At 36.7% G+C, this 16,023-nt stretch overlaps 2 protein-coding genes across 2 annotated transcripts in view; one reads left to right on the top strand and one right to left on the bottom strand.

The window, feature by feature from the left end:
• Positions 1–6,639, bottom strand: part of LOC107594210 (interferon-induced protein with tetratricopeptide repeats 5-like) — an 11,381-nt gene extending 4,742 nt beyond the window's left edge. The window contains exon 1 of the mRNA XM_016284169.1: positions 6,611–6,639. Within this exon, the coding sequence (XP_016139655.1) occupies positions 6,611–6,639 (29 nt within the window). The remainder of the gene's footprint in view (positions 1–6,610) is intronic.
• On the top strand, positions 2,155–3,288 carry LOC107594211 (cholesterol 25-hydroxylase-like protein). The gene has a single exon (XM_016284170.1). The coding sequence runs from the start codon at positions 2,170–2,172 to the stop codon at positions 2,923–2,925; it is 756 nt and encodes a 251-aa protein (XP_016139656.1). The 5' UTR covers positions 2,155–2,169; the 3' UTR covers positions 2,926–3,288.
• Positions 6,640–16,023: the final 9,384 nt, after the last annotated feature.

Here is a 16,023-nt window from a genome sequence, read left to right on the forward strand (position 1 = left end):
ATATATATATATATATATATATATAACCACATTATTTTGCAAAAAAAGTTAAGACAGAAAGATTGGATAGATATGTTATGATGGAAAAATATGACTGCTAAGAGATGTAGGCTACACCAGTTGAACATGAAACTGAAGAACATGAAAATAATCTGTTTGTATAAGCGTATTTTAGACAGGTTTGGTTGATAAATGTGTCTGTTTCATTAGGTTCTATTCACCTCATTTAATATTCCAGGATGTTCTTTCCGTTCAGACTGCGTATTGAAAGATTCGATGTCACAAAAACGAAACTAAAGAAGCAGAGGGATAGGTTTCGCTTTCGTGATACGGTGTGAAAGGAATTGTTGATCTTAATTACTTTTGTAATAATTTTTATTTGTCATAAAACCAATGTATGAAAGTATATTATCGACAATTTAGCCTATATTGTATACGGGCTTTATATAGGTTGAAAGAACATAAATAAATAACCTACATTCATTAATAATAAATAAATAAACAGAATTTAGAAAGAAAAAAAGAGATTACCACTAAGATTCCAAAGATTTTTATTTTTCGTTTATTTCGCTACACAATTATCCTTGTAAGGCAATCCCTGTAAGTTTCAAGCCATAATTATTCTCGCATTTTGTAGCGTTTCTATGAAATGCATTTTTAATGCAGTGTTGTGTAGTTTTAGTTGAAAATGTTATTGGTTGGTTTGTTTATCCTTCCATCACACATTTGTCAAGCAAACAAACTGTCCTAGATGTGTGACAACCATGGCCGGACTTACCATTGGGCTTTATTTCATTTTTGCAATCATTTAATATGTCTACATGAAAATGTTATATTTAAACTTAACATTTATGCACGATCCATCTATGAATTTTGTTTATAGTGATTTCATTTGATTGTTAATATCCAGCATGTCTTTTCATTCGATTGAATTTATTGATTAAATAAGAACCTGACATAAGAGGACACAGATATGACAATAACTTTTATAATACTAATAAGCCAACATCTCTGGGGTTTTTTTTTTTTTTTGCTCGAAGTTATTTGCTCGAAGCCTAGACATGTTGCATATTAATTGTACTATTTGTGAACCTCAAAGCATATGTTTGTGTACTTTGTGTTACTCCATAATGATGTTCTATTTGAGGGCATTTGTAGTGTAGGTATAGGGCCCAAACACAACCTCAAGCTCAGGGGCCCCCGCCCCCCTAAATCCTGCCCTGGTGACAAGTCAATCAAAAATTGAGTGTGGCAAAAAATCCTGATAACACGTTTGAATGTTATCAATGTTACGATCAGTTTTACCAGGGATGAGCTGCTGAACATTCGGCAGAACACACCACACAATCTTCTACCGGATTTCGTTTATTCGGACGTTTTGCTGAACGTTGTACTTGGCGGAGCTGCTGCGCTGATCAAACGCTTCAGGACGCGCAGACGGGGGAAGCGAGCCGGCGCGCTCGTGAAGCTCAGGAAGCGCGGATTCAGAACGCCGTTGCCGAGCATCCATCTGGCGAATCTCCTGTCGCAGCAGCACTTGCCTGTTATAAACAGCAGATGGCGGTGTTTACTTGATAAAACTCTTCCACTGTCAGTCTCGTTGCTGTTCCTCGAGATACTCTTACAGAAGTTAAGAGTGACGCACGGAAATTGAATATTAACTGTCATATTTTGTGATTATTTGGTTTAAATAATCAGAATCTGGAATATCAATAGCAACTGAGACTGGGCGAGATTAACTGCTATCTACAAAGAATAACTGGTAGGCTTCAGTGCCATTTCCTATAGGTAAGTTCGTCTACAGGTTCTGAATCTTACTTTACTCTTTTGTGTTGTTTGTTTAGTTATTCGTTCTGCACTGTGATTCAATACACTCTTTCCATTATCGTTTATATTATAATATTTTTGTAGGCTAATAAACCATTTCAGTCTCTTAAGTATTGCAGGATTTTTATATTTAGAGATTTATATAGTTGCCTATCTGATAAACATGACACCAGTTAGCCTACCTCCTCACACTACCGCAAAATATCCGGGAAATTCCAGCAGGAAGAGCCATTTAGGGGACTTGCAGCGCGAGTAGTGGAAAGAGGGCGGGACTTCTATACTTTATAAAAGCCATGGTACCCATGTGCTGCCATTCAGAAAGAGATCTGAAGATAAATTAAAATGTTTGAACTACAGTACATCTGGGACAGCATTCTGCAGTACGAGGCCGTGCTTAGGTCTCCATATTTCCCAGTTTTCTTCTCTATTACAGTCCACCTAAGTTTCTGCCTGCCTTTTGTCGTTCTGGATGCCCTATCATCTAGGGTAGCATGGATAAGGAGATACAAAATTCAACAGAAGACCAGCGTATCTTGGAAGATGATGTGGAGCTGCCTCGCACTCTCCCTCTACAACCATGCTGTGTACATCTTCCCACTGAGTGTCCTGCACTGGTACTGGAGACCTGTCAGCTACCCAGTGATGGCACCAGGGCTTCTGCGAGTCATCTGGGACCTTGCTGCCTGCCTGCTTCTCTTTGACTTTCAGTACTTTGTATGGCATCTTCTGCATCACAAAGTACCCTGGCTCTACTGCACTTTCCATAAGGTGCATCACAAATACACGTCCACCTTCGCTCTGGCCACTGAGTATTCGGGGGCGTGGGAGATTCTGTCGTTGGGTTACTTCGCTGCAGTGAATCCCATGTTACTGGGGGTTCATCCTATGACAGAGATGCTTTTTCATTTGCTGAACATGTGGCTGTCAGTTGAGGACCACTGTGGCTATGACCTGCCATGGGCGACACACAGACTGGTGCCTTTTGGTCTGTATGGAGGAGCTCCGCACCATGATGTCCACCATCAGAAGTTCAAGTCCAACTATGCTCCATACTTCACTCACTGGGACAAGCTCTTTGGGACACTTCACTCTGAATGAACTGAGCAACTGGAACAAACTACATGAACTGATTTCATTTGACTTTTTTGTAAAAAGTGCATTACCATTCCATGAATGAATACCTTTGACTCTAAAACTTTTTTTTTTAAAGTTGCTTTATAATTCATGTGTGTTAAATTAATGTACTCATTTATTTATTTATTTTTTTATTGACTGTAGCCTAAGAAAAATGATCAGAGAAATGACTAAGCTATGTCTAAGGAGTATGTGAGATACATATGTTAACCTTAACCTAATATATTTTTATTTATTTATAAGACAGTTTTGATGAATGTTTTAAACTGGAACATGAAGAACAAATCTAACAAAACTAATGGCAATAAAGCTATGAAGTAAACAATATTTCTGTGTTTGTGTTTTCATTTTGAATATTAAGAATACATTTGTGACAAAAAGTAACTGTCACAATTTCTGGTACAATTTATTCTCAGAATAACGACTGAATAAAGTGATTTGGGAAAGTTACCTATTATATATAAAAATGTTATTAATTCAAGTATTTAACCAACAAATAATTACTAACATAAGACAATAAATTTACACATGGGTATATTATTTATCTTATTAATGTAAAAAGTTAATGAATCACATACAGTATGTGCATTATGAAACCATGCCACATAACTGTCAAAATGACATGCACTGCAATCTTTTTAAATCGTGCTTTACAAATAATGGAATATGACTATGTTGTGGGCTTGGGTCTAGCAATTGTGGCCCTGGAACTGTTTCTATTAACAGAAAACAATAAAATAAAAAAGGAGAAATTATCAATCAGATTCAGATTGTAATTTTGCTACAAAAATTTCCCAGTGAGGAAAATATCTCCAAAACCCAAACAATCTAAAATAACAAACATCAGTGACTGATTTGCCATTTGGTATTATTAACTCAAAGTTCCAGTGGCTCATGCCTCTCGAGAGAAAGAGTTTGAGTGTGTTATTTGAACAGACACATCCTGAAAAAGACAATGAAGAATTTCCCAAGTCATGTGAGAATTCCCAGAATTGCCATAATTCCTGTCATGCCTAGCTGATATCCAAGTGTGTTTTTATTCTTTGCTTCTGATTATTATGGTGATTTAGTTCATAGAAATAGACTATAGAGACATGTAATTATTGTGAACTCTCTTCTAGTACATACTTCTGTGTTCTCACACTTTTTTTTCGTTTATACACTCACATTTATTATTATTATTATTTGTGTGTGTGTGTGTGTGTGTGTGACAGCTTATATAGCTTACATGTATAAGCTGTCAAATTTTTACACCATTGAAAATTTCCAAACATCCTTGTGGAACCTGTTCATCTTCATACATGCTTTTCTGCCCTTACCACTTCTAGCGGCCTGTGAAGTAATCTTAAAAATTTGGCTACCTTAATATACACCTTAGTTTGAGTTTCATGTGTGGGAAGAAGACTTTGTATGCTTTAATGGCAGTTAGACACATAACAAGAATTTAAGAGGAAATAACATTTAAACGTACAGCTGTCAGTTATCATCACTGTTAATATCTTAATATTAAGAGTTCAGCATTCTTAAACAGATCTCAAATACACTTGTACATATTTTTGTATATAATACAAAAATTGCACCAGAGGCTGCCAGAACTTTGCTATAAAAATACTAGCATTATGGCATTTTGGTGGACCTGTCTATGTCATTTAATGATTTAATGTTAATATGCTAACATATTTGAGCTGTTACAATCTGTTTTGCTGTAAAATATGCTATTGATAAATTTATGGAAGGAATAAAGTTCATCAGATTAAGGTCTCCATCATTGGTGGGCAATAATAACAAAAAAGTAGAGGGTTGCTCACACAAAACGCCATTAGAGTAACACATATCACACTAAATTCATGCAACAAACATTAATTGAATAACATATTACAACAGAAAACAGCACAATGTACATGATATGTCTGCACTATCATGTATGTCTGCACTATGTTTGTACTTTCTTCTACACTGGAAGCTGCTTTCGTCAAGTCAAATTCCTTGTGTGTGTAAACATACTTGGTAATGAAGCTCTTCTGATTCTGATTCTGATTCTGAATTACGATAAAATTAAGAAACAACTTTTTTTCATTCTAAATTAATGCTGGGAATTCTGGGAATATCATTTTACTCATTAATTATAAGGGAATTCATACTTTTTTACTTAAAATATATTTTAAAATATTTTACTGACAATGTATTGCTTACTTGAGTATAATACAAATGCATACTCTTTAGTGGTAACAAAATTTTACAGCTAAATGATGTGTCTTTAATCACTGTATATGATAATAAAACTTTTTACATTCTTTTTCAGTTTAAATCGCTAACAATCACAGTGTAGTTCATAGCCACATTTCAATGTGCAACAACATTCAAAAATCTATAAAATATGTAAAATAGAACCCATGGTTTGGAATTGTATTTTCGAGCGAGTTTTAAATAAAGTATGAATATCTAAAAAAAACAAAAAAGTGAATGAAGAAAAACAAAGAGATAAGTGGTGTATACATTGTCTGCTATCTGTATATACCCAGATGTGTGGTTTCCAGGAGTATGGGGGATTCCAACATGAGGTCACACGTCCTTTTTACTAGACAAAACCTAAAGCTTTATGAAAAAAAAGATCAAAATCAGTTCTGATGAAAATATTGTCATATGAGAGAATATGAAACTGTAAAATTGATCTGCCAATGGCTTGAAAAGTGTGTGAAAAGTTTGATGTTTTTAAGCACCAACAATCATAGTCTCAACTGCTTTTCTACAGGAGACATTTCAAATGTCAGACAAGGACAGCTATTCTTAACCACAAAAGATGATAAAAAGTGAAAGAGGAAAAGGAACAAGAAGAAACAGCAAAAGTGAGAGTATGCTAAAAACTCTTTTCCTCTAAGCAAAAAAATTTAACTACACATCCTCCTTAATCATGAAGCTTGCACAATACTCAAGAGAACAAAAAGGTTGGACTTTGATCTTGCCTTTGGGATACTGAATCAAAACGACATATTGTGCAACTTCCTGTGCAAGTTCAGACAGACAGAGTTTTGTCAAAGGAGATCTGGCTCCTACGCAGTTATTATGGTTTCAATCTGAGAACACAAAGAGATGCATTATAAAGACTTTTTAGATTTGGACATTTAAACATTTAAACTGCATTGTATTTCCAAGTGCATGTACAAGCAATTTTGATGCGAACCAAGATCAGTCAGACAGAAGGTCTGCAATATTAGGTTTAACCTAAGCTAATGATAAGAAGGTAAAATTCAGCTAAATGTCTCTTGTCCCTTCTAATTAAAATATTTTATTTCAAATTATGACTTTGCAATGTAAGCATCCTCCTGACAAAGCAAGTAAATACATGAATATAAAACTACATACAGTGGGTATAGAAAAGAATCACTCCCCTTTAAAATAATCACATTTTATTGCTTTGCAGCCTGAAATGAAGACGGACACAGTTTTTGTTTTATCCAGCTGTATTTACTCAGTGCAACTTATAACATCCATGTGAAAGATATAACATAAACATGCCAGAAAAAAGCTCTCGCTGAGTTGGAAAAAGGATCACCCCCTCCTAAAAATGACTTGTAGGTAATCACCTTCTCAATGGCACACAAAGCCATTTGATTTTCAACTGTGATCAGCTGTGGTCATTTTGATTAGCTCAGCATGAAAAGAGATTTCCTGGAGCATTTCAGGCCTTGGTAGTGCAACTGAAGCAAACAATCAACTATGGGTGGCAAGGCACTGTCAAAAGATCTCCGGGGTGAAGTTGTGGACAGTCAAGAGATAGATACAAAATAAAAAAAACCCAGAAGGATTTATCAATGCCTAGAAGCACAGTGAAGTCTATTAATAAGAAATGGAAGGTATTTGGAACAACACAGACCCTCCCTGAATCAGGATATCGCTCCAAACTGGATGAAAGAGCCAGGAGGAAGGCCTACTGCAACTCTGACGCAGCTGCAGAAATGTATGACAAAGTGGTCACTGTGTGCATGTGACAACAATATCACAAATTCTCCACAAATGTGGCTTGTATGGGAGGGTTGCAAGAAAAAAAGACACTCCTCAAGAAACTCTTCAAGTCTCCTTTGCCAAAACGCACCTCGAAGATTCTGAGGCAGATGAATTATTTGGTCTCAACACCAAACGATATGTCTGGCGGAAATCCAATACAGCTCACCATCCAAATAACAGCATTCATACAGTAAAGCATGGAGGTGTTATTATCCTGTTATGGGGGTGTTTCTCTGCAGCAGGGACTGGAGCACTTGTCGGGATAGAAGGAAAAATGGATGGGGCAAAAAAACTGTCAAATTCTTGAGGAAAATCTGCTGCTCTCTGCTAGAAAGTTGTCAGTGGGAAGAAGGTTTACCTTCCAACATGACAATGACTGAAAGCACACAGTGGTTAAAGGAGAAAAGGGTGAATGTCCTTGCATGACCGTGTCAAAGCCCAGACTTTAACCCCGTTGAATATCTTTGGAATGACTTGGAAGACTGCAGTCTACAAATGGTCAACTTCAAATTGAACTGAACTTGAGCAGTTCTGCAAAGAAGAGTGGGCAAATATTGCAAAGTCTAGATATGCAAAGTTAGTAGAGACGTATCCCAACAGACTAAAGGCTGTAATTAAAGCAAAAGGTGGTTCAACAAAATACTGACACAAGGGGGTGATCCGTTTTCCAATTCAGTGATTTGGTTTGGTCTTTTTTCTCTCTGACATGTTGGTGTTATATCTTTCACTTAGATGTTATAATATGAGTAAATACAGCTGGATAAAACAAAAACTGTGTCTTTCTTCATTTCAGGCTGCAAAACAACAAAACAAACCATTTTAAAGGAGGGTGATTCTTTTCTATACCCACTGTATGTTATTATAGGCCAGGCTTAAAATATAACACAATGGGCCTCATTTATCAATCTAACGTAGAAACGAGCGTAGATCCGTGTGCACAAATCAACTTACGACAGAGTTCACGTGTGATTATGAGGCCCATTATGTCTGGGGGCACTGCTCTATCTTTACCTGCAGGTCTTTTACGTGATAAAGGTTGGTGACCCCTGATCTAATGTGTACAGTGATGCTGAAAGAGCAATCGTCTCTCACACTTTACACTGCATGATAGTGATCAATGGGTAATGGGTAGATAGTCCCATAACTGATTATGTGACCTGTAGCAAACGTCAGTGCAGAATTCTTGAGTATATTGGGGTTTTGTTGTGGGCAGGAAACATAACTTAAAGACCCCAGGGGAAAAACACTGGTGCTCAACCAAACTCCAACTAAACAGTGGTATGATCCGACAAAATCACAAAACCAAAATTTTGAATACTAGTTTTAAATACTGGTATATAGTAAATATTTGAGGGAAATAAAGACAGAATTATAACAGCAGTTTTCAGTTTTAATTTTATAACAAAAATGGGGTATTTGTCCTCAGACAATAATCAATAGAAAATGTTTAATGTGCGTGTAATATCCATGCGCAAGGGGGTTTCCAGAGTCAGGACCAACTCGCCTTAGTCATATAATCGGTTATAAAGCAGGCACCAATGTGCTATTCACCATATATTTCAACACTGATGTAAGCTATTTCCTGTGAATGTGTGAGAGATCTGATTCATTAGCCAGTAAAAAATACAAGTTTGCAGTGTCAAGCAGCATAAAAGGCTGTATTTGTACAGATAAAATAAGTGGAATTGGCTGACCCGAAGCCTTGCACATTCAAGTTAAAATGCTAATGTTTTTAAAAAAATTAAATGGATAGACTAAACCGGGTTTAGTCCTCCAGGAAAAGTACAAGTTCAGTGAGGAGACAATTATCATCACCTGCCTGTGCTGACATCAGTTTCTTATTATGAAATGAGGAACTTGTGACGTGAGCAAAGACAATGATCATGCTTCTGTACTAAAAACATGAATCTGCCAAAAGACTTCACCGTAATCAAAATTGCTCTAGCACACACACACACACACACACACACACACACAAATGTTCTACTCGCTTCCAGGCTTTAGGACATTTCACTTGCTTTATTGGCAGCAAAGCACATTTTTTTACAGATGAATTACTGACAAAAACAAGTGATTTGTGGACTGACTGACATTGCCAAAAGAAAAGACATCAACTGTGACTGTTTAAACTTGTTTCATTGTCATTAAATGACTCAAATTCTGTATAATGAAAAATGCTTTTCACAGGAAACTTTCTTGAGAAATATTTGACCCATTAAATACCTTTGAGTGTTGTAGAAAAGTTGCTTTAAGCCATATCAAAACAGCATGCCTGGAACATGCACATGCAGATGCAGATGTATAAAATAGTACTCAAATTACACCTCAGATGAAACTGGATGATGGCAGACTGACCGTAAGATATTGCCACTGGGTGCATTTTTCATTTTTAGTGAGCACTTTCACACCATGATTCCATGATTCTTTCGTAAGTTTAGGCCTACTACAAAGATATGTCATTACTAGACAGTATATGAGCCATGCAAAGTCTTTAATGAAATCCATACAGCAGATGAATGCTGTAAAGGTTTGGAGTTTCTCGGGTATAGTAACATTTATGCATCACAGATTTACAGCTAAACGCTATAAAGCATTTCTCAGAGAACAACGGGGGTTGGGAGATGAGGGATAGTGGTTGGGGCTTACTTAAATTCCTGTGTCCGAAATTGCCCCCATTCAACTTTTTCCTAGTGAGCCAACTGCATTTTAAATTATGGGAGGCACTTCTTTCGGGAAAGTTGCATTCAAAAAGACTGAAACAAATCACTTTAAATCATGAAGTTGTGATACAAATAATCCTTATCTCTCAGTGACTGAATGAGCTGTAGATTTTCCTTCATGTTCAAGAAATGCAGTAATTAGAGAGAGAGAGAGAGAGAGAGAGAGATTAGAGAGAGAGAGCAAGAGACAGAGAGATTTTGATTTTTAACAAAACAACTTTATTACATCACTTTTTCAATTCATCAAAAATTAACACCACTAAATATCAAAACACAACTCTCCCTCCACCACATTACAGACAGCATCCCTATAACACCACTGCTGTACAAAAGTTTCAACATCATTCATTGCTCTATAATACCGCAAATCTATTATAATCCTAGACCTTACAAATGCTTTAAAAACTGACAGAGTCTCATGACCATGCACATTCTCAATTTTGTTTCTTCTTGTAGTAAGTATAGCAAGTTTTGCTTGACCCATTAAGAAGTTAATTAACTGCCATTTTATCTTTTGCTTCTGGCTATAACCAGCACCCAGAATAAATTTACGTTGAGTATATTCCTCTCTACACTTACTCTTTTACATTCCATATAACAATGAAATACAGTCTCTCTACATCCACAAAAAATACACTTGTCATCAACGCTGGGATTAACCACAGAAATAAAAGCATTAACTGCTACAATTCCATGTAAAATCCTCCACTGTAAATCCCCAACACGTTTTGTCAATGGTGGTTTATACAAAACTCTCCACACTGGTCGTATTCCCTCATCTAAAACAAATTTACTTCTCCACACTGTATCATTTCTCTTATCCAAAGTTGCCTTATTATACACTTTCACACAACATTTATACAACATTTTCCCCTCCAGCATAGTTAAGTCCAAATTCGTAAACTCTTCCAAATCTAATAAAGGTCCTGATGTATCTTTTAAATCTGGTGTGAAACCAAGTTTTGGAAAAGGGTCCGTCCGATCCAAAGTTATAGACCCATCTTAGCAAACTCAAGTCCTCCTCCGTTAACTTCCTTTTCCAAAGTTCATTTATCTTTGCAGTATGACGAGTTGATTTCTGTCCCATCAAGTTGGCCACTGCATCCACATTATTCAGTTCAGTCCCAGCCACATCCACTATATGCTTTAGTTGAAGAGTTCTAGAGGAGCACAGTATCTGCGTGAGTCCCAACATGCTCTCATTACTTATATCGAACCTGGCTCCTTTAACCAAAGGTTCTTCAAGCAACCAGAACAATGAGCATGTTTTTTCCAATCTGTGAACAATAAAAAATGTCCAAACTTTAAAAAGTCCACGATAAAAAGATGGTAGTCCATTTAAACCAATGTTCCTTGAATCCATTAGAAAAAGAGCAGCGTCCAATCCAAGATTTTCTACCCTCTTTAAAATTGTTCTAGCTGTCATTCGCCATACCAGCTCTTCAGACCCTTTTAAAAACTTCTGAATGAACTGTAGGTGAAAGGTCGATAACCTACTTTGCAAGTGCACCATACCCTGTCCACCTTCCTCTTTTGGCAAGTATACACTTTGGGGTATCCGGTGTAGTTTGTCCCAAAAGAAGTTAACTAACATTTGACTGTAACTTTGGCAAAAGGCCAATAGGTGGATCCATGCAAGACAGTTTGTGCCACAAAGTTGATGCTACTAAGATATTAATCACCAACACTCTTCCTCGAAAAGACATTTGTGGATGAATCCAACTCCATTTTTTAAGTCTACCTTCTATCTTTTCCACAATTCTCATCACCAAGAAAAACTCCCAAATATTTGAGACCCCCTCTTTTCCATCTCATCTGCTCAGGTAACTTTGGTAAACCCTCCTCCCATTTTCCAATTGCCAAAGCATCACTCTTTTCCCAATTTACACGGGCAGATAAAATTAAACCAAAATCCTTTAACACAGAGACTAAATTATCAATGTCTTTTTGGCTATTAATTAACACCATAACATCATCAGCATATGCTTTTAAATGCTCCAATGCTCCAACCCTGAACAATGAAATAATAAACCCACAATCTTATTCCTTAATTTGGCTAACATTGGTTCAATAGCTAGTGAGTATAACATTCCTGATAATGCACACCCTTGTCTTATACCCCTGCTAATATTAAAGGGGGCACTTAAACCACCATTGGTTGCATGCTTTCAATGTTATGGTACATTACTTGAATGATTCTAATAAAATTTGACCCAAAACCAAAAGACTCATGACAATGCCACAAATACTGATGTTCAATTCTGTCAAAAGCTTTTTCCTGATCAATTGAAAAAAGTCCTAAGTCCACTCCCAAAAAACCTGAGACATCCAAAACATCCCTAATTAGATGAACATTATCTAAAATTGATCTACCTGGCACACAATATGTCTGATCCAAATGAATAACTTGTTCCAATACTTCCTTCAGTCTGTTGGCCAAGGCCTTAGATAAAATCTTCGTATCAGTACATAACAAACTTACTGGACGCCAGTTCTTGATTTCCTGCAAATTGCCTTTCTTAGGAAGCAGTGTTATAACTGCTCTTCTACAACTCAAAGGCAAGTAGCCTTCTGTCAGGCTCTCATTGAGGACACTTAGCAGGTCCTCACCAAGCTCAGACCAAAATTCCTTATAAAATTCCACAGGGAGTCCGTCAATACCCGGAGACTTCCCACCCTCCATACTTTTGAGGGCATTCAGAAGCTCCTGATTAGACAAAGGTCTTTCCAGCTGCGCCTTTGAAGCTTCAGCAACAATGGGCAATCCTTCGTAGAAACTGGCAGACAGTGAACCGTTTTCTTCATATTCACTCTTATACAGCTCCCCATAGAACCTTACAGCTCTCCGTTAACACATGTCCATTTTCAGATAATAAAGAGTGAATATATCTGCATTGGCAATTTTTTTTCTCCAGACTGAAAAAAAGTTTGGACGGAGCATCCATTTCAGTTCAATTCTGGTACCTTGACCTTACCAAAGCTCCTTGTGCCTTTATACCAAGCATATTCTCTAAAAGAGATTTTTTGGACTTTAATGTCTCAGCTTGTCTTGGTTCTATTTTAACATCAGCTAAAGCTTGTAAACTTACTATTTCAGACTCCAATTTTCTCATAGCATGTGTAATATCTCGAGAAACATTGAAAGCATACTGTTGACAGAGCAATTTTATTTCAATTTTTCCATAATCCCACCATTTTCTCAAATCACTAAAACATTGCTTTCTTAACTGAAATTGCTTCCAAAAGAAACAGAACACTTCCTTAAACTTCAAATCACTTAACAATGATGTATTAAAATGCCAAAATGCACTTTTAACCTTGACATTCGCAATAAAAACCTGGCATACAACCAAAGAATGGTCAGTAAAATCAACTGGCACATTTACACATCTTCTCACAACATGGTGTTTAAAACAATAAAATCTATCAAGTCTTGCCATAGAAAGAAAATTATCTCTTGAATGTAACCATGTATATTGCTTCACATTACCATTAAATTCTCTCCATATATAACATAAGCTGTGTGTCTCTATTAATTTCCGGAGAACTCGACTTGAAGTCGCGTGAGGCTCCACATGATTCCTGTCCAATAATTCATTTTCTGTGCAATTAAAATCTCCACCCAACCACACATATTCATCAGTTTTACAGTTCTGTAAAATTGTATTTATACTATCTAGAAAAATAACTCTTTCTGTACCATTTGTAGGAGCATAGACATTTATAAAAACCATCTTATATTTTTCAAATTCAGCCCGTATTATTATAAGTCTTCCAGCTAGTACCTCTTCCACCTGATGTGATATAGGCAAAACACTTTTTGAAAATAAAACAGCCCCACCACCTCTATTAGAACTCATATGTGTTAACAACACTTCTCCCTCCCATTCCCTTTTCCAGTCAATAGCATTGATGTGATCACTATGAGTTTCTTGTACATACATTACATCAATGTTCTTCTGTTTAATTAGTTCAAACAACAACATTCTTTTCTGTATATCTCTTGCACCATTTATATTGAGTGAACCCACCCTTACTGCACCCATTAATAAAAGAAAAATAACACAGAAAACATCCCTTAAAAGAAAGGAAACAAACAAATCATGTTGTTTCAAACCCATTTTCTGTTTGTAGTTCTTGTCTCAGTTTAGCAACAAACTTTTTAAGCCTATAAAAACTGCAAATCGATAATGTTCCAACTGTCTCAACAAACATTCTCTGATCAGGAAAAAAATCCACGACTTGTACTCTTTTCATATTCTTAGAGGCACGTTTTACTTGCCCCTCCTGTCCACATCTGAAACACCTCATTGTTTCAGATGATGCAAAGACAATATAGTCATATCCATCCATCTTAAATTTAAAGGCCACACTAAGTTCATCTGTTTCACTTTTCAGAATCATGTGAACCTGACGTCTAAAACATACAACATGTTTCAATAAAGGTGATTTACAACCTAGGGGAATTTTTTTCATTTGAGAGACTATTTTTACATGCCTTGATAATTCTGCCAATAATAAATCATCCTTTTTGAAAGGAGGAACATTTGACAATGTAATCTTCCTTGCTGGCTGAACCGAAGGCATTACTGGGGTAAACGTATCTTGTATTATTACCCCACTTTGAACTACACTGTTCACTTTCTCCACAGCGTCGAGAAAAACAACGACAGTACTATTCATTCTCGATGCTGACAAGATACTCTCATACCCGACAGCCTTTCCAACCGCCAAACTACATTCCTCAACAGAACAATTCATCACCTGCGCGATTTTAATTTCGTGTCTCCGTGAAAGACACTCGAACGCCACAGAGTACACTGGCGCCACCACAGCCGCCATTGCTTACCAGCAAACTCTGGCAAGCAGCGTTCGCAACTTCTAGCTTAACAGAAAAACTTTATTTTCTACAAACCAACTCAACAAAATCAAAAAAAGATTTAAGAAGGAACAGAAAACTCACTCGTACCACACCACACTCACGCCGACTCCGCCCACTCACTCCCAACATCCACTCAGAGAGAGAGAGATGTTATGCGTGTATACACCATACAAAATGGTTAATCCATTGTACAAACCCGATTCCAAAAAAGTTGGGACACTGTACAAATTGTGAATAAAAACAGAATGCAATGATGTGGAAGTTTCAAATTTCAATATTTTATTCAGAATACAACAGATGACATATCAAATGTTTAAACTGAGAAAATTTATCATTTTAAGGGAAAAATAAGTTGATTTTAAATTTCATGGCATCAACACATCTCAAAAAAGTTGGGCCAAGGCCATGTTCACCACCCAAACTACATTCCTCAACAGAACAATTCATCACCTGCGCGATTTTAATTTCGTGTCTCCGTGAAAGACACTCGAACGCCACAGAGGACACTGGCGCCACCACAGCCGCCATTGCTTACCAGCAAACTCTGGCAAGCAGCGTTCGCAACTTCTAGCTTAACAGAAAAACTTTATTTTCTACAAACCAACTCAACAAAATCAAAAAAAGATTTAAGAAGGAACAGAAAACTCACTCGTACCACACCACACTCACGCCGACTCCGCCCACTCACTCCCAACATCCACTCAGAGAGAGAGAGATGTTATGCGTGTATACACCATACAAAATGGTTAATCCATTGTACAAACCCGATTCCAAAAAAGTTGGGACACTGTACAAATTGTGAATAAAAACAGAATGCAATGATGTGGAAAATTTGCTTTATTTTACACCTTTATTATATATAATTGTAATTGTTTGTAATTATTATTTGGATAGAGATACTGTCTACTGTCTGAACATCTTGATTAGCTGGTTCAGGTGTGTTTGGCTGGGGTTGGAGCTGAACTCTGATGGACAGCATCTCTCCAGGAGCAGGGTTGGAGACCCTTGGTATATCATATTTGATATATGATATATAAACGCTTTTACATCTTTAAAGTAATAAATCAAAAAAACTTGTTTGTTCACTAGATTTGGAGCTCCTTTACAAGAATGAAAATGGCAGGTTGAGTAAAGTAATAAAATGATCTGACTGCAGCAGTTCATGAAAGGGCATCGGGGCCAATTATCCATCAGGGTCCCTAGCGCTCATACTCCAAGGGCTGTATCTGTCATTTCTGTCATTGGTGATGGAGCCCCATATATCCCCCTGGACCACCGGGCCTTTGTTGCTAGTTAATGTTTTCACTAGTTACTGACTGACATGTGAATGAGTTTGACATGTGTTATGATAAAAACCCATAATAATCCCCTGTAACCTGTAATGTCAGTGCATACCAAGTCTTGAATATCTATTTTTATTTTATTTTTTTGTAGACACATAACCTAAAAACCACA

The sequence above is a fragment of the Sinocyclocheilus grahami genome, unplaced genomic scaffold, assembly GCF_001515645.1.
Source record: "Sinocyclocheilus grahami isolate Dianchi unplaced genomic scaffold, SAMN03320097.WGS_v1.1 scaffold180.1, whole genome shotgun sequence".
Lineage (NCBI taxonomy): Eukaryota > Metazoa > Chordata > Actinopteri > Cypriniformes > Cyprinidae > Sinocyclocheilus > Sinocyclocheilus grahami.